Source organism: Brachyhypopomus gauderio, chromosome 2 (assembly GCF_052324685.1).
Source record: "Brachyhypopomus gauderio isolate BG-103 chromosome 2, BGAUD_0.2, whole genome shotgun sequence".
NCBI classification, from domain to species: Eukaryota; Metazoa; Chordata; class Actinopteri; order Gymnotiformes; family Hypopomidae; genus Brachyhypopomus; species Brachyhypopomus gauderio.
This window is the reverse complement of record NC_135212.1, coordinates 40,075,925-40,102,041: the sequence shown is the minus strand read 5'-3', so window position 1 is coordinate 40,102,041 and position 26,117 is coordinate 40,075,925. Positions and strand designations below refer to the sequence as shown.

At 41.7% G+C, this 26,117-nt stretch overlaps 1 protein-coding gene across 3 annotated transcripts; it reads right to left on the bottom strand.

The window, feature by feature from the left end:
- Nucleotides 1-489: 489 nt before the first annotated feature.
- Nucleotides 490-25,992, bottom strand: ca10b (carbonic anhydrase Xb). 3 transcript variants are annotated; one of them, XM_076997496.1, is made up of 10 exons: nucleotides 25,515-25,987; nucleotides 23,711-23,785; nucleotides 9,805-9,912; nucleotides 5,530-5,672; nucleotides 3,461-3,646; nucleotides 2,107-2,202; nucleotides 1,827-1,899; nucleotides 1,426-1,580; nucleotides 1,022-1,196; nucleotides 501-826 (listed from the first exon to the last, which is right to left on the bottom strand). In XM_076997496.1, the coding sequence occupies exons 1-10, from the start codon at nucleotides 25,570-25,572 to the stop codon at nucleotides 804-806; spliced, it is 1,092 nt and encodes a 363-aa protein (XP_076853611.1). In that variant the 5' UTR covers nucleotides 25,573-25,987; the 3' UTR covers nucleotides 501-803. The 3 variants fall into 3 exon arrangements, with proteins under 3 accessions (XP_076853613.1, XP_076853611.1, XP_076853612.1); XM_076997498.1 differs by lacking the exon at nucleotides 1,022-1,196 and having other exon boundaries at nucleotides 490-826; nucleotides 25,515-25,992; XM_076997497.1 differs by lacking the exon at nucleotides 9,805-9,912 and having other exon boundaries at nucleotides 506-826; nucleotides 25,515-25,984.
- Nucleotides 25,993-26,117: the final 125 nt, after the last annotated feature.

The following is a 26,117-nucleotide window of genomic DNA, read 5'->3' as shown; positions in this document are numbered from 1 at the left end:
TTAGATCGGACGAGAACAGTCCCGTTTTTACTACGGGACAGTAATATTAAAAAATCGTTTTTTCCCACTATTCCCACGCAATATGGAGGCTTATTCAATGATATTGATACTGGAAGTCTGTGTATATTCAAGGACCAGCTGGCGTTTGTCGGACAGATATCACTCAATTCATTTAGGGTTGTGAACAGTGATTAAACAGTGCACAAAATATTACACTATAAAGGCCAGGGCTCTCAAGTCTCACGCATTGAGCGTGTGACACACGCATTTGACCGTCTTCACACGCTCACACTTCCGATTTCACACGGCGAGAAAAAAAATCTAGTTTATTTACCTCCGATCCATATCTATGTCGCCCTCCACTGGCGATCGATCGCGATATACAAACCCCCACCCCGCTCAACAATTAACGTTCGCCACACCCCCCCCCCCCGCTCAACAATTAACGTTCGCCACCCCATATCCCCCCCCCTCAACAACTCTCACACTCTGACATGAATCCAAAACTTGAGAGCCCTGATAAAGGCTAAACAATCCACTACCTCTGATATCAAAGTTGAATTTATTTCAAGTGTATACATAAAATATACACAGTATTGACTTTCTGCGACCAAGCCTAGCTCAGAAGGTCAGCTGTCTGTCAGTCTAACAACAGTAAATACAAACCATTGCTTTACTTGTCCTTGAAGGATATTATAAACATGTAAACCAGTATAAAAGTAGTTCCCAATCCTGTGTCCTCTTGTCCTGTTTCTCACAGGTGGTTTTATCAGCACTCAACCTAAGTGTCATCCTCCACAGCACTACTTCAGGAGCCATTCGTTCACTAGAGAGAGAGAAACACACACACACACACACACACACACACACACACACACACACACACACACACACACACACACACACACATATATATATATAGACAATGATGATATTGTTAATGTAGTCAAAAAGGAGCTCTAGTCATGCTGTGTGTGTGTGTGTGTGTGTGTGTGTATGTGTGTGTGTGTGTCACACAGACCCCGGTACTGTAGCCTAAGGACACGGTTGTTGGGACAGTTCCGCACGGGCTGTTGGAAGTTGATGTTTGTGCGGATGCAGCGCTGATGAAGAGGATGAGGTGGCCGCATATTATCACTCATACTGAGGAAGATCTGAGATGGCTGGTTCTGACTAAGGAGACGTAGAGACTGCATCTAAAGCAGAGATTCAAGACACACGGCGGAGTTGTAAATGCACACAGGCTATCCAGGAAATGCATATCATATTACAGGGAATGTTAGAGGCAATGATACAGAGCACACAGACACCTGTTAAAAAGGTTAGCGATGAATAAAGCACAAGCATGTTAAACTAGTGGGTTTGCTTGTGAAGGTCTAGCCTTGTGAAGGTCTAGCCTTGTGAAGGTCTAGCCTCCTAGTTCACCTCCATCTGTGAGATGTAAATTGGTTTATTCATCAGGATCCAGGTGGCAGTCTCAAGGCATGGAGGAACAGTCATAGACCCTTCATATGTGATGAAACCTGCAGTCTCTGGATACAGCTCTTCTAAGTTCAAGCCCTTCAGTAAGTATGCATCATCTGGAGGAACATTTGTACACCCAAATATGGGAAATTGGAAATGCAGAACACAATCATGATAAAAGAAAACATGCTGCAATCTTTCAAACCTTTGTTTATTACTAATATGATGACAACAGAGCATTTGTACAAAAAATACCACTGATTGTTTTGTGCATCATGTGTTTAGATTGTCATGTTTCCCAGAACCAATCTAATCAGCAAATATCTATTAGACCAATAGCAGGAGAGCAATGCCAGTCTTACGTTTGTATGTTATTCTGGTGATGGTTTCTCTGCTCAGCATCCTGATTAGAAACAAATTTGTGGGCTCTGATATCTGCAAATAAGAACAAAATATCTGGAAATGAAAACATTTTAATGCAGCTGCATCAGGTCCTCTCTGTAAGGCAGCCAATCAGCTTTGGGCAGAAGTAATGTGAGCAGTTATTGCTTATATCTGTTCAGTGTTTCATGATTCTGAGACACTATAATTCTGGTGTTACCTAAAATAATCTTCTACGTATAGAAAATGCTTGGTCCTGACCTTCATGAATATAGAGATGACTGCAATTCCATTTGGCCTCTTGGCTGCATCACTGTAGTTTAAGTACAGGTCTTGGTTGTAGTGGATGAGCTGCACCTGAAAGGAAAGAAACAAGGACTTCTGAAATGAGACAATAACATCTGGAACTCATGATGAATTATGCTTGCAACAACTCGTATTTCCTTCATTTGCACAGTAATTATGTAATCCATCTGTCATAAGTTCTCCATCTGTCAAGTAGCCAAAAACTGCTAATACGAATATTAAAAGATAAGGATATTAAAATTCCAGATCCTCTTGTCTTCCCACCTCTTCTCTCAGTTTGTCTCTCACACTCAGCATGGCGGAGTGACAGCACTAAATCGGACTGGACAGATGACTAGAGTGATTTTCAGTTGCTCAAAATTGCTTTCAAACTCATAATAACATATCACTTGAGTCATCAGTTTTAATGAGTTGGCTGTCAGCTTCAAAATTGAGTTGTTTGGAAGCTGTTGCCCAAATAACCTCATTTGGAAGGAGAAGAATTTAGAAGATTTTGCTGACTGTGCCACACCACAGCAAAACAGATGGAGAACTCTATCTTTGGAGAAGACCCAACATAATGAACAGCATGCTATCATCCACAATTAAGGCCCATTAAACTTAAGGTGCAGGGCACTAGAAATGTGCTCTAGATTTTTTTCAGTTAAAGGATTTAGGGCCATTTGAAGCTCTGCTTATTTCTTCATTGGTTAAATGTGTAGCAGAGGGACGTGGTGGTCTGCTCATCTTAGTCTGCCTCACCACCACCCTCACCACCATCCTGAGGTGTGAGTGTGTGGGGATGTTGCGTTTGGGTGGATGTTGGGTAGAAGAATAATGGAGGGGCTGCGGGCAGGTTTGTGAGTTAGAAGGGTTCTCTGTAAACACATCTATGTGCGCAGACTATACTGTCTGACAGACAGACGTACAATCTGTCAGTACAGAAGCACATTACACTATGCACAGTAATGCAGGGTCTGTATGCTGCATTAATGCCTTCCAGTCACTTCTAAAGCTCAGAATACACTGTGTTCCTGATAAAGAGAAAGTGCTCTCTAAGACTGCAGATAAGAGAAGCACAGCTCGAAGATGAGGGCCTGCCTGGAATGCTTTGATGCTGAAACTTCGAAATGTTTCCAATTTTCTGCTCATGAAAACAACAAACAAATGACAACAACAGTAATGGAATTGTTCAAGCAGTGTCTGTTCATCTCACTGTTAGTTTTATGTACAGCCCAAAGCTCTGTTGGGGTTTCCAGGATGTAAGGCTATGAAATGAATGAAAAGCTGGTTGGAGTGTCATCGTAGCGTCCACACGTGCTGCTCTCACCTCTCCAGGAAAGGCCTGTCCATTCAGAAGGTGCTCAGAACCCTGGCTGTCTTCACTGCCAAAGTGCAGTCTGATCTCCTCCAGCCTGTAGCTGTAGCTGAGTGGTCCTCCAGACACGTTCACCAGGTGGGACTTGTCCGGCCACAGGGACACATGCCGGCCCGTGTTGTACATGGTCCCAGTAATCTGAAAGCACACGCACCATTACCTTCCCTTCCACCCGACCTGCAGCATCCGGACTACAGATCGCCTTCCATCCCGACTCCCTCCACTGCGTCTTAAAAACACTCTAATGTAACTTGTAAATAACATCAGCTGAGAGCAGAGAAGTGAGCTAGCAGTGACCCAGCGGTGGGCCTGTTCTCACTCGCCTGCCCACGACCAGTGGTTTTATCTGCACTGCTGAACTGAAAAGCTCCAGCAAAGGGAATTCCTAGAAATAGCAGCAGCTGCTAAAGCAGGGAGCAGATGGACGAGAGTTTCTCCACTGATGAGTAGGAATGCAGACTGAGATGTGAAGGCTGGAATACGGGAAGAGCAGCAGGTGCAGCTACTGAGCCTGGAGATAATATGCAATGCTGAAACAACCTTTTGTTCCAACTGCTCTCATGTATTTAAACAGCAAAGATCAAATCTATAAATGGAAACTAACACCTGATCTCTCTTTTGGATGTTTGGTGGTGTTCAGACAAATTTGCTAGTTACAATCATAAAGAACAAATAAAGCTTTTTCAACAGTGTTCAGCTATGTTCAGCTGTGTTCAGTTGTGAGCAGATGTGAGTAGAATCATTGTGAGGCCATTTAGTTTCTTCATGTGGGATCATATGAGCTTGACTCAGTACACTGAATTCCGAGGAGACCACCTGTTCAACTGCACACTCATAACTCCATGGAGATTTCTGCAAGTTACGTTCACTTTTAACAGTGAAGAATATAATCTCTTTCTGAGCTTAATCTATAGCCATTTCTTTTGGGGCTTTTCTGCATCTATCTCGTCAGGGCTTTGCTAGAAAGCTGTCTCTGTCTCAGTGCTTTGCTAGAAAGCTGTCTCTGTCTCAGTACTTTGCTAGAGAGCTGTCTCTGTCTCAGTGCTTAGCTAGTGAGCTGTGTGTTCGTCAGGGCTTTGCTAGACAGCTGCATCACTCACAGTGCATTGCTTGAGACCAGTCTCTCTCATAGTGCTTTTTAAGAGACCTACATCTCAAGTTCTTTCTAGAGAGCTGCATCTCTCTCTCAGGACTTTGCTGGGTGATGTGTGTGTATACCAGGCCATCAGTACAGATGGCGGAGCTGCCTAATCTCCTCCAGCAGATGCACAGCAGTACTAATCATACAACAGGACTTTAAATCAGGAGTTAACTCCTTAACTCCTGACGCATTTACCCGTGCTGGGTTCTTTTTCTATGCAAAGTTTGAAACACAATCTCCCTTAGCTTTGTGAGGATCAGACCACTCAGTTTAAGTGCAGAATCTCAGTAATAAGATGGAGTTCTCAGTGTGCAATCTAATCTGAGCTCAGCAGTTCTGAGAAAATCAAAACGATTCTGTGATCATTTGCTCCATTCATAAGCAAAAGGTTTGTAAAAATTCCGTCAACTGTGATTTTTTCCTTTATCCACAGCCCATATTCATTTTGCCTATGAATCTGAGTCAGGGTGAAAAATTAGCATACCAAAAAAAAAAAAAAAACCATCAGCTAGACATGCACACCTGATCTTTTTTCATATGCTAATCTTCTCCCCACTTGCAGCCTTTGTGTTAGTTTGGGTGAATGGAATTAGGTTTGCCTTTTGACTGAAAGTTCATTGTAGTATTGGATCTGCAACATGTTCTGGCCGGCTGCTATAGTAGATGACTGTGGGGAACTTGTATGATGTAATGAAGTTGGGCTGTCTGGTAAGTCGTTCTGGGGGGCGGGGACAAAATGTAAATTTTTCATTGCTTTGCAATGTTCATATTTTCAGACTGTTTCAAGGATCCTTCGGGCCTGACTAAAAGAGAGTAGGTCTAGTACTGGAGCCAAAGAACTAAAAAAAGCAACGCACCATACTTCCACTTCTTGTCTCACCTTTCGTCCTCCTGTGTGGACACGTAGAGGGTTGAGGAAAGGGTCAAAGATCAGACGCCTGGTTTCAATATTTACAGGTGACTGTCTTTTTCCAATAGCACACAGGTTCCATGCAGTGTTCACTAATCCCCAGAAAGACGGCACTGAGAAACACAGTGAGAGAGTGAGAGAGAGAGAGAGAGAGAGAGAAAGAGACAAAGGACAGAGAAACTCTAGAAACTCTTACACACTCTTACATGAGACTGAGAACTGGGTGAGAACAATTTTGATTGACAGAAAGTAAGAACTTTCATCAAGAAAGACATGTTCTGCAGAAGTTATTGTAGATTTTGGTGAGGTGGTCTGTATGTGTGTGTGTATTTGTGTGTCTGCATGGGTGCATACATGTGTGTGCTTGCAAACTTCCAAGGTATTAGGTAAGTGTATTTTATTATATTTTTGATCATCACCTAGTATAAGACTTTATAATAGATATGTAAGTAATTTTGGTTCAATGTAGCATACTGGGCTTGAAGATCAACAAGTAAAATTGAGAAAATAAATGCAATTATCACATTACTATTATGATAAAGCCTGTGATTTTCCCCTAATTTAATTAGTTAATTAAATGTACCATTATATAATTTTGCTTTTCTACAGCCATGGTTAATCATTATGACAGAATTATAACTAATAATGGTCTCTTGGTTAGAATAAGCTGTTTCCATGCAGCTTTCTCAAAGCTCTTTCCCTGTGGGGCCCAAACAACCAGAAGAGGTCTGTTTGTACCTGAAATGGAGGTGAAGAGAGACTGAAACACCTGAGCAAAACAAAACATCTTAACAGCTCCATAATGGGCATCAGTGCATTAGGGTTAGAACCTGCTTTGCAGTTTTACATTTGAAGAAAAACCCATTATTACTGGATGTAGACTCATTACAGGTTGCACCTCTGCCCAGAGTATAGCTAGAATCATTATGGAGATAGCAGGGGAGAGAAACCCCTCTGAGCCCAGCAGACGAGAGAGGGATTTTTTGCACATCAGCAGAGAAGAAGAGACTCTCTGAGACCAGCAGAGAGGATAGAGTCTTTCCAAAATCACCAGACAGAATAGAGACTCTCCAAGATAGGATAGGATAGACAGGATAGACAGACTCTCTGAGATCGGTTCAGAGGCACGTGTGCAACAGCTAGGAATACAGAATCCTAGTAAGTTAGTGAAGCTACTCCTCATGGAAGCCACTCCATCCATTCCAACATCCAGAGTTAACTGGGAGATACACAGCCAGCAGTTCTCTTCTCATAAACACAGATTACCCAGTAATATCAGACCTACGCCCATAACCCCTGCACGCTGATATCTGATCTGCACCCCTAAACCTAACCCACTAACATCAGACCAGCACCAATGTATAGCAGCGCCTGCTCCTCCTTGAACACAGTCAACTGAGAGGAATGAAGAAAGATATTAAAGACTACACTCATAAAGACATCTCACTCATAAAGCAGACTAATAAATAATAACATGCGTTTTCCATGAGAGATCACTGGCTGTAGAATACCTGTACTAATCAAGCATGTGTCATCAATGCTTTATGCACACCTGCCTAGGAAAACACACTCTGAGGGATTTTTTGCACATCAGCAGAGAAGAAGAAACTCTCTGAGACCAGCAGAGAGGATAGAGCAGGGGTCTCCAACACGTCGCTCGCGAGCTACCAGTAGCTCGCCACAGCTTTCCGAGTAGCTCGCCAAAGGGCCAATGAATTACATGTAAATTTGTAAACCTAATTGGTCCCATCGAGAAATCTACTTAAATTTATGTCCAATCAAAATTCACAGTTGTCCCTCCCCTTCTAACACTAAATGATTATTCGCCAATTATACAACAGTTAGTTCACAATCCGACTGGTTGAGAAGTGTTCTAACCTTGCAGATATGTGTGATAACAGCACGGTATTCTCGTTCTCTGTATCACTTCGCGGACGCGTTGTCAAGTAACGGTATGTACATATATTCACGATAACACACTCCCTCTCGTGTTCTGTTGCTCAATTAGCTGTCAATCAAAAAGTTAGGCTGCCGTCAATATTGAATAAACCAGGGGTCACCCACGTCATGAGTCGCCCGCGGGCTTGTTTTAAAAATAGCTCACTATAGCGCCATGCACCAAAGCGCTGCATCGTTTATGTTTTTGCTACTATTATAGATTGTCCGCGGTTGCTAGCGGTCTTCCCGCTTAGCAATTGACACTGGCACACGCAACCTTCGTTCGCCACACAGTCAACTGAGAGGAATGAAGAAAGGTATTAAAGACTACACTCATAAAAGACATCTCACTCATAAAGCAGACTAATAAATAATAACATGCGTTTTCCATGAGAGATCACTGGCTGTAGAATACCTGTAGGCCTACTAATCAAGCATGTGTCATCAATGCTTTATGCACACCTGCCTAGGAAAACACACTCTGATTAAACACTGATATCATGATAGAGAAATTTCCAACTTTCATACAATTTATATCACATGTAAATTTAATATTAATGTATAGAATAATATATTAAATTTTTTATATTTATGTTCTGTGCTTGCTATCAGCAGGGTGCTAGTGAATGAGCTACTTTCACTATGAGCAATCTCAAATGTAATATTTTTGAAAATATTATTTGATGTCACTTGTTTCACTGCTGTTAACGTTTGATTGGTTCCACCACTTTTACTTTTACTTAATGTACTTAATGCATTTTACTTAATGCATTTTAATGTATTTGTGTCTGCCATAATGTATACGTGTTTTAATGTATTTGTGTTTTTAATGTTTTGTATCTGCCATAATGTATTTGTGTTCTTGTTGAATGCAACCATGTTCTCAAATGTGTTTTTTAAATTATTTGCTTTGTAGATTCTAATGTGATTGTAATATGATTTGACTCTCCATGTTACACCTCTTTGAAGGGAAGCTCCAGGTTTACACAGATGAAAAATATCAATCTAACAAGGACAATGGAGCAAATGAGCCAGGATGAACGGACAAATGTTCCTCCTACAACAGTGCTCAAAGCTGGCGTAAAGTTATCCCAAGAGATTTTAAACTGTTATTGCAACAAGAAGTTGCTCTACCAATTGTGGCATATAGATATCTAGCTCTCATATTTTCTCACTGGTAAAATTAGGCAGATTAAAATAGTGTAAATATGAAGGAACGTAATGTTTAACATCTATTGTTATCTGTGGCTATAACATTGGCAAAGTAAAGTGTACTAGTTTTCTAGCACGCTCTTCTAACAAAATAGCAGAGATCTAGGAACTATGGTATTTCACTCAGGAGTAGGACACAGATGCGTATGGAGCTCACACAGGGATGTTGTGCATTTTTTTAATTGGATGACTATTTTAAAAAATCTGCCTTGTACAGACCCATGATTGTACAGACCCGTACAGTTATCTCCACTCCTTAAAATTAAATAATTCAGCGGCCCACTCAAACTGTGTTCAGATGTTGTAATGTTGACACTTGTGACAGATGCTGGGTTGTAAACTGTGTTCTGGTAAAATTAGACCGGCCTAGTTGTCTAGTTACGTTCTGTCTAGTTTAGACAACTAGGCCAGTATGGAAAATTACTGCACTTTACTTTCTGTGTTTTAATTCATTGTTTGTACTTAAGCAGTATCAGTTCTGTCTGTCAGGTGTGTTCGAAGACATACCTGTCAAGGACATACCTGACGAGGATGCACCTGTTGAGAATGCAACTATCAAGGACATACCTGTTGAGGACGCACCTGTCGAGGACGTACTTATGCTAATATGCTAATATGTATTCTGAAAGAATTACCTAGAGAGAGCATAATGAGAAAAGGACTAGTCCAAACATGATCACTGAGGAACACCCACAATCTGGGTAGCAAAAGGCGAAATGTTGTTGCCAACATTAACGGTGGATCCTAGTGTGTGTGATGAACTCTAATGATGAACTAGAACTGCATTTTTAAAGCAATCTGGGACAAATTGCACCTAACATGGTGTTTCTATTGGCTAAAACACTGGGACCAGTTCTATAAATTGTACCTTTTATCAGACAAGAAGCAATGACATCATGAGGAGAGGTAGTTGGTTTCTCATCTCATTTTAAAAGGAAACTCATACTGGATCAAAGACAGTAAAATATTAGGTAGGTAGAGAAATGTAAGCTATTTGACATTCTCAAACTTAAGTTAATAAGTAAGTGAAAATTCTAGATGTGTTATGTACAGTATTTATCACAGAGGGATGAAGAACACAATTAATTGCGTTACCTTCAACAATTCTTCCAAATATGATCAGAGGAATAGCGCTCCCTAGCTGTGACAGATGTCTGAGCGCTGTGCTGCTAACATTCTTACTCAGCTTTTCCACTTTCAGTCCTGACAGTCCAAACAGAAACACTGGGTTGAGGTTTGAGCTTATTTTTTCTATATTTATAATTTAGTGTCATTACAGAAGAACACAGCCTAAAAAGGTTTCTGAATGTAATGTTAGAAGTATGTAATCTTTACAAAGCAAAAAAAAGCAAGTGAATAATGATAATCCACATTGTAATAACTAGTAAAACAATATAGCCGCAAGCGGCGATTGGCGGGTTCACACACCAATAGGCATTTTGGCCTCAATAGGCAAAAGGAAGCCCAAAAGGTCCTTTAGACCTAAAAGTGAAAAGAAGCTGTTTGGGTTTGGCCAGTGTGTGCTCTACAGATAGAGTGTGATGACATCTGCGTGTGTCAGAAAGGGAGACACAAAAATAGCACATCTGGCTAGGGCTGCATCTATGTGAACAGTATAGGAAGGCCTGCACTTGTCTATACATGATTGGGCCTGTATAATACTGACAGAGAGAGATTGAGGGAGCCAGAGACTATGTTTTGTTATTTCACTCCTTGTACACCTAGCACGCCTAACATGACTGCCCGTGTATTCAATGTATGAATGTAGTCTGCAAAGCCTGGCATTACATGACTGACATGACTGGCATGACTGTAATGATTTGATGATTTGACTGACATGACGGATATGACTGGACTGAAATGACTGATATGACTGGACTGAAATGACTGGCATGACTGACATGACTGATGTAACTGACATGACTGGCATTTCTGATATGACTGACATCACTGGCATGACTGACATATACTATACATATACTATAGATATGCATACAAACTATACATACATTTAGGTAGAAGTGTGTGTGTGTGTGTGTGTGTGTGTGTGTGTGTGGTAGTGTATGTACTCAAACTATGACAACATATACTAATACATACATACATAAGTATACATAGAAACTACATACATATAGGTATAAAGGTGTGTGTGTCTGTGTGTTTGTGTGAGAGAGAGACAAAAAAGAAGCCAAATATCAGTTTGTATGAGCATGTGTTAGTCACTAAGATATGGGTGGGTAGGGCTAGGGAAGTGTCATTGTGAATGCTATAGGAAGGCCTGCTTGCGCCTGTATGTGTGTGTGCCTGGTTAATAGACACAGAGAGATCTAGGTAGCCAGAGCAATGTTTACTTAGGGCACAGAGATGGGAGGGGGAATGTGGGTGAGAGTGTGAGAGAGACTGAGTGTGTGTGTGAGTTTCAGGCTGCGTGCGTGTGAGAAGGAGAAGGTGACAGAGGGACTTCACATGCATTTTTATGCATTGTATATAATACTGCACTGTAGAGCCATACGATAACCGATTTAGATGAAACTTGACAAATTTGTTCAAGATGGGATTCTGAATGTGCTTGTGCATTTTGGTCAGAATTGGATAAAATATGAAAGAGCTTCAAGAATATGAATATTATATGTATCGATGCTGTCCATTAAAAAAATATTTAGCAGGTATAAGTGTCCTAAAATCCAAAATCTTTGGATTGTTTTTTGATTTCACACTCTGTAGAGTATTATAAGGCTTTGCTTGACATGATAGTATGAAAATCCTAGGAGGAGTATGAAAAGTGATGATTTCAAACTATTATTAAGTGTAAATAAACCGTGCATTTTTTAATAGGACATGTAATGGGAAAGTTGTTTGCACTACTGCAAGGAATCAAAAGAGTGCAATTGCATGTTCCCAAGTGGAATTATGTAGGGGATATACTTGCTTTTTTTGCAATAGCGCCCCCCAGTGGCCAATCGACACCCGGCTGGAATATGTCATAGGGGGCGTGCACTTGTCCACACCCAAGAGATTTCGTGCAGATCGACCAATGGTAAGCCTGTCAAACGCGTGCCGATCACTGATTGGCCGATTACGTCAGCCATTTTGGAAGTATGGCGTGTCTGCTTTAGGACCTGGTTCCCAGAGGCCCATAGATGATGTTTGCCAAGTTTCATGTGGATCGGCCAATCTGAGTGCATGGGGCAAATTTTTGCATGTTATAGCGCCCCCTAGCAGGTGAGGTATGGCAACCTCTGCGAGCTGCCCCAGACCCTCACAGGGAAGCTGTCTGTGAAGTGCCATCTCATTACATGCAAGTTTTCTTAAGTTAGAGCTCCATATGTGCAAAATTTACTATTGAATTTACGCCCCCTCATTTGATTGGCTTATACTGACTAGGTAGTGAAGAAATTAGCATTTTTGTTGGATACGTTTTAAAGTTCAGACTCTTCTGAACGTTTTGATACCACATATGTGCATGTATGTGAAAAATCCAGGGACTAGTTCGCGCTCAAAGATGTGTGTGATTTTGCACATTATGCAAATTAACTCGAAATCTAAGTGGGCGGAGCTAAAGGGTCCTAGAGGCTTTTTTGTTTGGTTTGAGCCAAGGAATCCATCAGAAGTGGAATTTCGTTTCTATGACCTACGGTGTAGGAGATATGGACCAAAACGCAAAATGCTGCGCTATAGCGCCACCATCAGGCCAATGTGGGTCATTGTTTGGGTTTCCCTCATTGCACCTCTGGTGCACCTGTCTGACAAGTTTGGTGTTTCTGGGCCTTACGGTCTAGGCTGCAGTATGCGTTTTACAGCCTGAAAAATAATAATAATAAGAAGAAAAACTCGAGCAATTACAATAGGGTTCCCACACTATGTGTGTGAACCCTAATAAGTAATCTCAGAATAGTTTAGATGTCAGGTTTTTAGCATTATGTTTAATTATTGCCAGTACAAAAATAATTTCCAACACCTATTCTGCTTAACCCTTGGGTTGTTTTAAATAGTTAACATTCAAGTTCAAATATCAACAAACTCAGCATGACCCCAAAAAAAGGCCAAGCTGAAGTCTTGGGTGTGGCCAACTTTTGGGTGCGGACAGGTCTCTAATATCAGTGCAACTGGACTGGGACAGAAAACATGTTACAGTACTTTCTCTAAAAAAAAATCTTCCAGAAAATGAAAAGAACCTCAGCAAAGGTAAGTAAACACAGGATATGTTAGCTTACATCTTAGATGTAGAGAGATCTACAGTGAAATGATGAAAGAAAGTTAGGTCATGCTGCTGTCAAAGGTCATAGGTGAAGGCTGGCCTAATAAGCACTGGAAGACATCCACAAAGCTTAACAAGCTTAAGAAATGCAGGGATGAATCTCAAATCAAAGGCATCACCTTCTAAGGTGAAAAAACACATAGCAACTCAAAGTAGCACTTAAGCTAGTCAAAGCTGCACAGGTCATCTTGGACAACGGACCACAAAAGAACAGACATCTGACAGCACAAGATGTCTGTATCTCAATACTGTACAAAATAGAAGTGACTCGATAATTTCACAAGGATGTAGGCTGAGAGCAGGAGGCAGTCCTGCAAACAGGAGAGCCATTCACTCTTTAATCTAAAGTACACTACCGTTCAAATGTTTGGGGTCACCTAGACAATTTTGTGTTTTCCCTGAAATCTCATACTTTTATTTATCAAATGAGTTGCAAAATGAATAGAAATATAGTCCAAACATTGACAAGGTAGAAATAATGTTTATTTATTTTTTTTAAATAATTTTCTACTTTAAACTTTGCTTTCATCAAAGAATGCTCCCTTAGCAGCCATTACAGCATTGCAGACCTTTGGCATTCTAGCTGTTAATTTGCTGAGGTAATCTGGAGAAATTTCACCCCATGCTTCCAGAAGCCGCTCCCACAAGTTTGATTGGGTTAATGGGCACTTTTTTCGTACCATACGGTCAAGCTGCTCCCACAACAGCTCAATTGGGTTGAGATCTGGTGACTGCGCTGGCCACTCCATTACCGATAAAACACCAGCTGCCTGCTTCTTCTCTAAATAGTTTGTGCATAATTTGGAGGTGTGCTTTGGGTCATTGTCCTGTTGCAGGATGAAATTGGCTCCAATCAAGCGCTGTCCACAGGGTATGGCATGGTGTTGCAAAATGGAGTGATAGCCTTCCTTATTCAAAATCCCTTTTACCTTGTTCAAATCTCCCACTTTACCAGCACCAAAGCAACCCCAAACCATCACATTACCTCCACCATGTTTGACAGATAGTGTCAGGCACTCTTCCAGCATCTTTTCAGTTTTCTGCGTCTCACAAATGTTCGTCTGTGTGATCCAAACACCTCAAACTTTGATTCATCTGTCCATAACACTTTTTTCCAATCTTCCTCTGTCCAATGTCTGTGTTCTTTTGCCCATATTAATCTTTTTCTTTTATTAGCCAGATATGGCTTTTTCTTTGCCACTCTGCCCTGAAGGCCAGCATCCCGGAGTCGCCTCTTCACTGTAGACGTTGACACTGGCGTTTTGCGGGTACTATTTAATGAAGCTGCCAATTGATGACCTGTGAGGCGTCGATTTCTCAAACTGGAGACTCTAATGTACTTGTCTTCTTGCTCAGTTGTGCAGCGGGGCCTTCCACTTCTCCTTCTACTCTGGTTAGAGCCTGTCTGTGCTCTCCTCTGAAGGGAGTAGTACACACCATTGTAGGAAATCTTCAGTTTCTTGGCAATGTCTCGCATGGAATAGACTTCATTTCTCAGAACAAGAATAGACTGTTGAGTTTCAATTGAAAGTTGTTTTTTTCTGGCCATTTTGTGAGTTTAATCGAACCAACAATTGTAATGCTCCAGATTCTCAACTAGCTCAAAGGAAGGTCAGTTTTATAGCTTCTCTAATCAGCAAAACTGTTTTCAGCTGTGCTAACCTACTTGCACAAGGGTTTTCAAGGGTTTTCTAAATATCCAATAGCCTCCTTACAGAGTTAGCAAACACAATATACCATTAGAACACTGGAGTGATGGTTGTTGGAAATGGGTCTCCATACATCTATTTAGATATTGCATTAAAAACCAGGTGTTTACAGCTAGAATAGTCATTTACCACATTAATAATGTATAGAATGTATTTTTGATGCATTTAATGTTAGCTAAATTGAAATAAAAAAAACTGCTTTTCTTTAAAAAATAAGAACATTTCTAAGTGACCCCAAACCTTTGAACAGTAGTGTAGCTCTGTACGAGCGGTTTTGCTCTCTTGTGATGCACATTGGCGTGAGATGTAGTTACAATTGTTTATGGAGACAGGATAAAGCAGATGTCAGGACTGCTAGCGTTAAATAGGTCCCGAATCAGAAGTGACCTGCTCAGGGAGTCAGACATTTTGATGTGTATACCATGGTCAGAAATGTTCCAGTGCACTGAAGCTTTTGCTCCCTGGAAAAGTCCCGGAATGCACCATGAAATGCACCGAGCCACACTGTTCAACACGGTCCATGAACAGAAACACTACCATGTATTCTGCTTATTTTCTGAACACTTTAATGAATTGTGTGGTAATGAATTTGCAAAGTATGATTTATCACAGGCTTAAAAAAAATTCTTTCCATATTTAATGTTATATCAACCCATATATCTATTGACCAGCTAATGCTAGTAAGTATGCTGGTAACTGACCAACACAGCATCAATCTCCAATGTAAAACTGCACTGTTCGCTGAACATGATTTCACCTCTATGTCCCAGTGTTCATTGTATCTGGAGCTATCCAGCACACAATCTCCCACTCACTGTGTTCACTACATATTCACTACACATGGAACTGGTGAGCAAAACATAACACATTCTCAGACCTGTCCTTAAACCAGATGCTCTCAGTGTAACATGTGCAAGACTTCCCTACAACCAGACTGGTGAGTGAGAGGTCACAGAGCTGTTCCATGTAGTAAATGGTGTGTGTGTGTGTGTGTGTGCGCGCGTGTGCATGCGTGTGCACATGTACCTATGTGTATGAAATAGTTCATAACATCAGACTGCTCTAACAAACCCACATACATTTGTCAACATTTGTTCTCTGTCAAGCCCTTTTGCCAGTAAACATTTATAAATGTAATAACACAGATTTCCTCTTGTTAGAAAAGCCTCCGAGTAGAGAACGTATGTAAAAGAGATGTTTGTGTGTTCAGGAAGTCTGCCACTGCTCTGAGTGGATGCTTAACAACAGCGAACAGCAGGCAGCTGTGTGGAGCTGAGCTGTAGTCCGTGAGTGATTCACACATAGCAGAAAGGGCGGCTGGAATGGCACAACTACAGCAAAAGTGTGAGGAATGTGGCAAAAGGGGGAAGAGGACTCAGCAACACAGAACTGCACATGAAAGGTTCCACGGCATCGCAGCAAAGCAGCCGCACACCACAGACAGCGAATGAGAGTGAGTGAGGAGTGAATCCTACAGCGCACAAGGCTTACAGAACATGTCTGGACTTTACAGGCCAATATAAATGTATAAATAAAACTTTTTGGTGTCTGATTATCATGCCTAGTGTCACAAGGTGCTTTAGGGAATATTATTTGTGTGTGTGTGTGTGTGTGTGTGTGTGTGTGTGTGTGTGTGTGTGTGTGTGTGTGTGTTTGTGTGTAATCAACTTATCAACAAGCTGCGAACAGATGTCCAGTGAGTGCTCAAGGACACGAGACTGATTAGATCTTAGATACAATAATGTGAGTTCAAACTGTTCTTTAGATGAAGAGGCAAACACATGAGCTGTGATACTTCAGCATAATGCCTGTAAAACAATCTAACAAAACAACTGATCTGGATGCCCAATTTGAGTGTCAACAGTGATAAAAAATAGTGGTTTTAATGCTTATTCTTGCTCTACAGTTGTTCTGCTCAGCACAAAATATCTTTTTGATTTCTTCTTTGGGGATCAGACTTGTCACTGATTACAAAGAAATCTAAATTGGAAGGTTTATTTTATACACTTTATTTTATATACACTCATCTTAGTCTACATTGCAAATGTGTTTTAATATCTAAAACTCCAGACTCCAGTGTCTGGAGTTTACACTGGTCTACCTGTGTGTTGCTGTATTGTTGATGCTGTGTCGTCGTGTTTGAACGAATTTGAATTTACTGTTATTTGCCAGTATCACGTCTGTCGCTCTGTTGCTGCCTTCTGCCTGACTGCATTCTCAGAATGGAATTCACTGACCCAGACGTCTCATTTAAGCTTGCAAAAATAAAAAATAAAGAAATCTGGATTTGCACTCCCTGGACTGTGTCTAGACTGTCCTAGATTCCTGCTACCAGGCCAGCCCAGCAAAGCAGCTCCACTGTGCACTGATTCCACGTGTTTCAATGTGACTTACTTCATATCAAGGAATAAACTACATTGCCACATGTGTGTAGGTCCTGCACGTTCCAATGACCTCTATGTTTGCCTTTATTTTCAATGCAATGTACATTAAATTCTTCAAGCCACTTATTCAGTTATACACAGAACATTCTATATAATGGAGGAAATGATCTAGGTCTATCACACCCCAGCTTGTATCTAGCCAAACCAGCTGACAGTCCACCAATCACAACGCAGATCACTTCCTAGGTTTCCTAGGTACCCACCTTAATGTTATCACCTTTACCTGATTCTCCCTAGCTACAGTCACAGGTACACTTCACAAGCTCAACATTAGCATGCTAGCCAGACTACTGCTGTGCTATGTGCTATTGCTGCAGGCGGCTACGCTACAAAAGCTGTCTTTTGCCTTTTTTGATCCTGATTGTTAAATCTATAGCTTCACACTGGTTTTGTTAATTTTATTATTTAAGTTCAAATCTTATTTTGTAATTCTTTGCATCTCATTGTCTCATTGTCTCCTTTGCATGTTATTTGTAAAGTGGTCAAGTCTCAAAACACTTTAGGAAACAACTCTAGGAAAGATGATCCACTAAACGTCTTATTTACTCAGAAATGTCTCACCACTGGTCTAAGGTGGCTGGGTGGTTTCCCAGGCTGGAGATTTGCTGGTGAAGTAATCTGTCTGATGGGGTGTAATCTGCCTTTTACTGATGGGGTGTAACCTAGCAGTGTACTGATGGGGATTTCAAGACATCTCTTATATATTTATGCCCTACTGGCCTAACCTTTTTACAATTTATTCTAAAGCTGTGTAATGTCTGGAAGAATAAGCTCTGCTCCATCGCAGGCTTAAGAACCTTTTAAATGGTTCTTAAAGAGAACCGTTCACAAAGTGTAAACAAAGATGACATGACGACGTATGTGCTGTGGGGGATGGACAGCACTGTCCCTCAAGTGCAGTGCGACTGATGTGAAAACATTTAGGGTAGAAGTACAGGCTTCTACCTGCAGAACAGCAAAAGGGTTTTGTTTTCTCTTCAAAAATAATAATAATTGCATTATTATGATTATGATGATGATTATTATTATAAGATTAAAGTCTTTTTAGCTCACCCAGGTCCAGTGGAGGTGTCATCTGTTTCTGAGTGAGCTTGACCCTGGGTGTCTCCTTGTTATAATGGATACAGTATATCATGAAGACTAATACTGTATCTGCATCCTAGTTGCATGTGTTATCTAAAGATGTCACAAGAACGATAGTTCGGTGCCAAGTTGATACCAGAATTCTGCAAACGTTGTTTCCTGTTTCCTGTGGTACTTAAGCTTTCAGTTCTCCCAGGCCACACAAGGGCACATAATAAGCGCACATGCTGATAAGCTAAGCATGCTGAAACAACACCACCACAAACACGGTGGATGGCGTCGGCAAAAGCTGAAGAAGGAACACGTCCACTGTGACTAGCGAAAAAACAGCCCAAAGCCTGGCCCGATGACCAGGGTGAAAAAACGGACAAAGCAAAGCCATTATGCAAACAATGTCTGTTAGCGTTATTGTTTATTAACCTGAAACGTTTTTGTTTATTATGCTGAAAAGTTATCATTATTGTTTATTAACCTGAAATGTTACTGTTATTGTTTATTACCCTGATATGGTTATGGCTTGCTTCTTGTCATCATGCGCGGCACCTAATGTTCACAAACGGCTAACGTTAGCGTGCTCTGCTCAGACTAACGCTGCGGTAGTTCATAACCAGTGATGTACTAAAAAGTTACATAAATGGAATTTACTCTGCACCCCTGCTGAATAAATAAATATGCTAGTCGCAGACTTTGTGAACTCTGCAGTTTTTAGTTTTACATAAAATAATTTCTACTTAGTAGTACCAAAGTATTTTGTGCTATTGGTAACCAAATCGCACTTTTTTGGCTGAAAAAAAAACTTTTTAAATAAAAGCGTTAATGTTTGCATACATTTATTTCATTGGTTTATTTTTAATTGTATTGAAATTGGTATCGAGAATTGTAGAATTTTAGTGGTATTGGTACCGTCTAATAAATATCTTGCATCGTGGCATAGTGTTATCACAGCTTCTAAAAGGCACGTAGGTCTTTTTATGGTCTAGTATTCTGATCGATGTTAGTGTGTTATGTTAGTACAGTAATGTAGATTTAATATGTTTTTTTTTATTGTCAGTCTGTTTTTAAAGTGATTCATAATACAGGTTTAGCACTTTACATTTGCAATGATATTTGGCTATTTACCCTGGGAACCATTTTAATTCTTAGACCGGCAGACTGATTCAGCTGTCATTGTTCAGTACAAGGTAATAAAGACCTATAGACCACCATTCATTCTTTTATCTTTTGCTGCTCTTTGACTGCTGTACTTCTCTTCACATTACATAGGCCATCTCTTACTGTCAGCAGCTTGTGCAGAAAGCACAAGCAACAGACTACTTGCTGTCTTAGTCACGGGCTCTGTGAATAGCGACAGTTCTCCCATACACTGCTCAATTCAGTGGATGCCAATGAAATTCAGCTCCGTCTTCAAGGTTCCCGTGTTCGGTTTTGAGGCACTACAGCAAACTGCACACACACTATGGCAAAGGCAGAAATTATACCTAGTCAGGCTGTCAACACATGCCCTGCCCACCAGACCAAAGATTCAGCTCCTTGACACTTGTTTCACCTGCCTGAAGTGATGGTCTCCATCACACTCTCTCCTTCAGGGGGTGGTGGTCTCCGTCAACACACAAATGAATGACCCTCTCATTCACCACACAGTCAGGTATCTCAGATCATCTGAGCAAATGCTCCTTTTTGTGTCATGATCACACTAGTTCTGTTTACATGGAAACTGACAATTCATCAGTAATCTGATTAATGGCTCAGTCGGGGTAGAACATGTCTGAATATGCACCTCAATAAGAATAGACTATTCCAACTGCGACTATTCCGAATGTAATATTCTGATTGTACAAGGTAGGTAAACCTGTACATCCATTAAATGTACAGGCCTGTATTTTGAGCACATCAGAAAAACGATTTGGGCTCTGATTAGTTGTAGTTTTCCGTGTAAATGGAGATTTAACAGATTGTTGAGTGCTCAGTTTCAATCTATAATTCAGACGGATTGGTGAAAGACTTTGCATGTAAACACAAGCACTTAAAGACAAAGGGTGACCCTGCTGGTCTGCTGTCTGAACAGTCTGCCTTCTCACACACCTTTGTCACGCACTGCTGATATTTTTAAACACTGGTTCTTGTTCTCCCTGGCCTCTCAGCTTTTTAGATGTTTTATGTTATGTCTGGATGCAGTATATCTTTATACTGGGCATGGCAGCTTTCATGCTTCCTTTCTTACACTTTAATACAAACATACTATCTTGTACTATTTTTTTCTCCGTAACTGAGTTTAATTCCTTGGAATGTGTAAGCCTTAGTTTTTTTAAACATGTTATATAAACACACGTGACAATCTTTAAAATGCAGCTTAATCTTAATATAGGGTACAACCATGGACCTTGTTTACACAGACAAGCACAGACAGACACTTGTTTTGAAGAGGAGGCGGACCTCGTCTGTGTGGAGGGACCATTGTGATGAGACCATGAGGGTGGTAGGGTGCTTCAGTCCATTTACATCACAGCAATGAACACAGTAAAATCTACTTGCTGTACTGACTGTAATTCTAAACCAAATCCCTAATCACTGCAAACCTGCAATATGAATTATACACCATAACCCCAGATATTACAGTCTCTCACAGTTATGGTGCTCCTAGCCCCAGTTTTTGACAGTTACTGTAAACCCCAATTATCAAAGGACTCCAAAATGTGCAGACACCTTGTCTCTCAAAATAAATAAGGTCTTTCACATCTTCATCTTTTGGTATGGTTGAATATGTGCAGAATGGTAATGCAGCCAAACCCAGATTTTGCCAGTTCTGATATCCCCACTGTTCCCAGCTCAACACCCTAACGACAGAAAAAAATCTATTTTGAGGTCATTTCCTCCTTCCCAACTTAGTCATTTAGTAACTTTTAAGGTCATTTAATCCTCAGACTATGTCTATAAGAAGTCGAATGATTTGTGTCCCAGTACTGGGTGAGCTGGATTTCTTGGTGATAAGACAAGTATTTCTGTTTCTCAGCTACTTGTGATGGATGCCACTGCTCTGATTAATGTGATACACTGTGTCCTTGGACATGTTCTGTAGTATTACACATACACTGCTCGGGAGCTGCTGTACAGTGTGCCCTGTACTGTACACAGTCTCTGAAATATTTTTCTCTTATTCTAATCAAACAAACATGTTCAAAAGTTTTAGGCCACCGTTACATTTCTTGTTTTAGCAATGGTATAATGACAATATAGAATGAAGTATCTGTCTCTTAATTAGAAAAACCAGAAAACCAGAAAAACAAGAAATGTGTATGCAGGATTAAAACCAGAAAAAAACCCCACAAAACCCAGCTTCTCTAGGCTACAGTGGCAGGTTTCGGAGTGACCCCCCTTACACATGAGGAATAGCAGGATCCTGTCTCTCCTAAACCTCAATGGAACCTGAGTGGAACAGGAACAGAAGGTTCATTCAGAAAATGTCACGACCATCTTCCCAACAGAGTTGAAGAAGTGCTCAGAGCCAGGGAGGTCACACTGAATGCTGACTTTTGCCTATAGAAGACATTTTGGGGTTTCTAGTGTGTATATTTTTCCTGTATTTCTGGGAGCTAACGATGGCCATAGACTATTGTACAGTACTGAATACTTAAGCCACTCTCTAAACATGCAGTACTGTATTAAGAAGGTGTGAAGGTATACTCCATCTGCTCTATGCGTCTGACATCAGTACTTAGCTTCTGACCACAAGACCACTGCTGTCTGAGAGATTTTGGGTTTCAGGTTGTTCTCATTCCAGCAGTGATGTTGATGCATGCAAAAAAAGCAGTCTATCAACAATGCTGAACTTGACCTTCACACGTCCACCTCCACCTTCGCATCTACACACCCACCCTCCACCTCCATACTTCCATCTTCACCCTCATCCTTCACTCCCCCAACTCCACATCCACCCTCCACCTTCAAGCCTCCACCCTCCAGTGTTAATGCTGCGGTGACTGTGGTCTGCCATCCAAACAATATCTGGTCACGAGGGACTTTGTGGTCAGAAAATGAGTTACATCTGTGCATGTCAAAGGAGGAGGTACACTCTGTATGTGGTACAAATGTGCCTAACATCTTATGCTTAATAAATTGGCCAATGACTGCAGATATAAGGTCAGTGTTTCTATAATGTAACTGGTGAGTGGTGTATCTAACACAGGGGCTTTAAAGTGGATAGTGAAGTCATGTTTCTATAAAGGTTACTGAGCGCTCACTGGCCACTTCACATGGCCACCCACCCTGTGCCGAGTCACCGTCTGCTGTACACATATATTACAGTTACATTTTATATCCTTGTACAGGCCCAGTTTGCAGTGGATGGTTTGCCATGAAGAATTTGTATTCATCCCTGTAGTCATGCTGTTCACTAGTGGTCTGACTCTGACCACGGGTCCATGGCGTACTGGGTACCATCTGGATATCGGATCACGCTCTGCACATCCATGAGAGTCTGGGGAGTGGGTGGTGTGCTGATGCGAGTGTGTCAGGCACAGCAGTGGTGCTGGAGTTTTACACACGTCTGTGTCACTGCTGTGCTGAAAGTGATGTGCCTTCCAAAAATACTCAACCCACAGCGCATGCATGGTCAGATCCCGACCGCCGAGGACAAGCTGCAGAGAGGAAGCAGAATCGGCGCACGGCAAACGTCTCGAACTGCCTGAAGGATATTTCTGGATGAGCCACTTGTATTTCAGCAGTGACACGAGCATGTGTACAAACTTCAGAACAATTGCTGTTCTTGACAAACTAATACCAGCACGACGTCCCCCACAATGCAGGTGTGTTAAAAGCGGACCACCACCTAAATGGGTTCCAGTCTATAATGCCATTGAGGGGTCAGAGTCTGATCAGCGGTCGGGGGGGGGGGGGGGGGGGGGGGGGCATTGGTACTTGGCAGAATCAATTACAGTCTGTAACTGTCCACAGACATATAATTCACCTACACAACTGCTGTACTTCTTAATGTTGACAGCAACTGGAGGTGCAAGACAGGAGTTCCAAGGCATGTGCACGAGATACTGTGTGTGTAAGGGTGGGTGCATAAAACATTTGAGTGTATATAAAGGTGACTGTATCTATGGTGATCTATGGTATATAGGGTGGGTGTATATAGGGATTATTGTATATAGGGGTGAGTGTATATAGGGTGGGTGTATATAGGGATTATTGTATATAGGGATGAGTGTATATAGAGGTTAGTGCATATAAAGATGAGTGTATATAGGGTGGGTGTATATAGGGATTATTTTTCCTTTTCGCATACACTGATTTACATAGCTTTGAAATGCTTCTCCCCAAAACACAGATGTCTCCTGAAAAACTGTGATGTCTCCCCAAAACATAGATGTCTCCCTAGAACAGAGGTGTCTCTCCAAAGCAGAGATGTCTCCCCAGAACAGAGATGTGTCCCCAAAACGGAGATGTCTAACCAGGACAGAGATGTGTCCCAAAAATATATATATTCCTATTTCAATAAGCCTTACCTGGAATAAAGGTTCCTTGGACCACATCTTTGTAAGCCCACCAGCCATCGTGAAGTTTTGAGGACACAGGCTGTGCTGTAAGAAATCAAAGAGAAGTCAGCAGCTTTGTCTGCAACTGATCCTGGAACAGACAAACACCACTGCCCTACAAGAGCGCTTCCACACACAGGAGCCTTGCTGGCAGACACAAGTGGACCAGCATGATAGGAGGCCTTCTTTCTAAATGGTTTTAATGGTATTTATCTGTTGAGATATTTATTTTTATATGTTTATTATGTGCAAATCAAATATATACTTTTCCATGTAATCCATGGTGATGCACAATAGTACTGCTGCTGGAATAAAAACCCATACAGCCTGTGCATCTTGATTGGCTGGATGAGCCGATGCCAGATGCATTATGGATCTTCTGAATGGGCTGCTGAGCAGGAAAAGTAGGTCACAGAGGCAGCCAACTCTGGCTCCGAGATTTCAGTGTTTTCTCACATCACGACTCCTCCTGCTCCCTCCTGCTCCCTCCGGCTTCAGCCAGCTGCATGCTCCACACCCAGGGCCCCGCAGACCCGGACCAGCCCGTCTGCAGCCCCTTGGCCAGTGGCCGTAGACCTTTCCCAGTCCACTCAGTTCTGCCCAGACTGCCCACACCAGACAGAACGCTACATATCACAATCTGCATTTTCAGCGCTCTAGTGAGGGTGTTCACTCCGGTGTTCTATTTAGAATGTGTTTGCTAACCACTCAAGTTGTGATTAACACTTTAGCCTTTGTCATTTACTGTTCTTTATTAGCATTTAACTCTACTGCATCACGGTTGTGATTGAATAGTCATTCCACACTCTTTTGCCCTCTAGGAAGAAGAAAGACATTTGTTACATATGCAGACTCAAGTGGAGACAGTGTGTGGTCACATCACATGTCAATTAAAGAGTTTTACATCACAGATGCTATTTGTGTGTCCACTCATCAACCTGCTGTTCAGAAATGGTAGTCACTATGTTGTGTGCCCCTAACGCTCGGTGTTGGAAGACACGACAGGGCTTTCAAATAAGCGAATCACACGGGCTGGATTCCCTCGGGGAGCTTCCTGGATATAACCTCTGCACTCACGCTCCCAAAAACAATGCTGCAGCTGTACTCGACTCGTTTGAGTCATTATGGCTGTATCGACTACAGTCAGAACCGAATCTCCTGAGTTGGTGTACGTACTGAGCTGGACCGAACACCCTGCGCCTCTTGGCTCGGACCTCTCGCAATACAGCATCTGTTACGCACGTGCGTTCACAGACGCCGTTCTCGTCTGTCCACATTGTAGTGTCTTTTCTGCTTGTTTTAGCCATGTCTCTCCAGAAGAAGTCATCGTGTGACAAGCCGCGGTTGAGCACACATGGGCCACGAATTTCACCAAAACATGCACGTGTACACTCTTTAATGGCCTCAACGCAAAGGGAGTCCACTGTGACAACCTGGCGACTCGGAGACTGTGATAAGTGTATCCCCAAATGGAGGGGACGCGATAACGACAGAATCAATCGCGTTTTACCGGACAAATCCGAGTTTGGAAATTAAACTTGGCAAGAAAACGACAAAATAAAAACAATGGCCACAGTGCCGTCTGTCTACAATAACTGGACAACTCATGTTAAATGTTATATGTTACTAGAACCTAAACAAGCTAATTATGGTCCGCTAGGTTTAGAAATCTAAATTAGGAATAACTATCAGAGTGATCAGTGTGAAAAAGCATAGATAAGGCAAGAGAAGCGAGTAACTCACTAATACCAGGATGTTATCAAGCATAGCCTACCTTCTGAAATGATGATATTAATGTGTAAAATAATACTTATTTCCCAAATGTGATGCATTCTTCATTTAGTCCATTGCCATCGCACAGCAGGTTAGATAAACAATCGGAGAAGACTTCGTTAAAGTATGCGACTCGGCGGGCATACTGCCGAGCGAGGGCAGAACGGGTCAGCTCTTATGTGTCGAAGCGGATGGTCCAAACACGTAACCCAACAGCGCAGGTTTAGTATGCAAACTGAGCTCGAACACCGCTTTCCAGTGCACGGTCACGAACTTGCTAATGCTTATCCTGTGTTGCGCATATTTGTTAAATACAGCACGGCAGTTAGCAGTCTTGACGCTGGTAACAGAGACGACGTGAAGAATCGTGGCGGAGACAGACTGCGTTACCTGTCTCTAGCGGATCTCTGGCTTTAGGCGGACTGCGTTACTTCTGCGTCTTATCTACGGGTGTAAACGCCGCCAGTCCAGCGCTGCACTCTCGCGCACGCTGGGAGGGTGATGCGTGCCCCCGAATCGGCTTAGTTTACGGAGTTATCAATGAAATCACGTGTATAAACGCATAGGTTGACTTATTCGGACAGAATAAAGATCAAATGTTGCA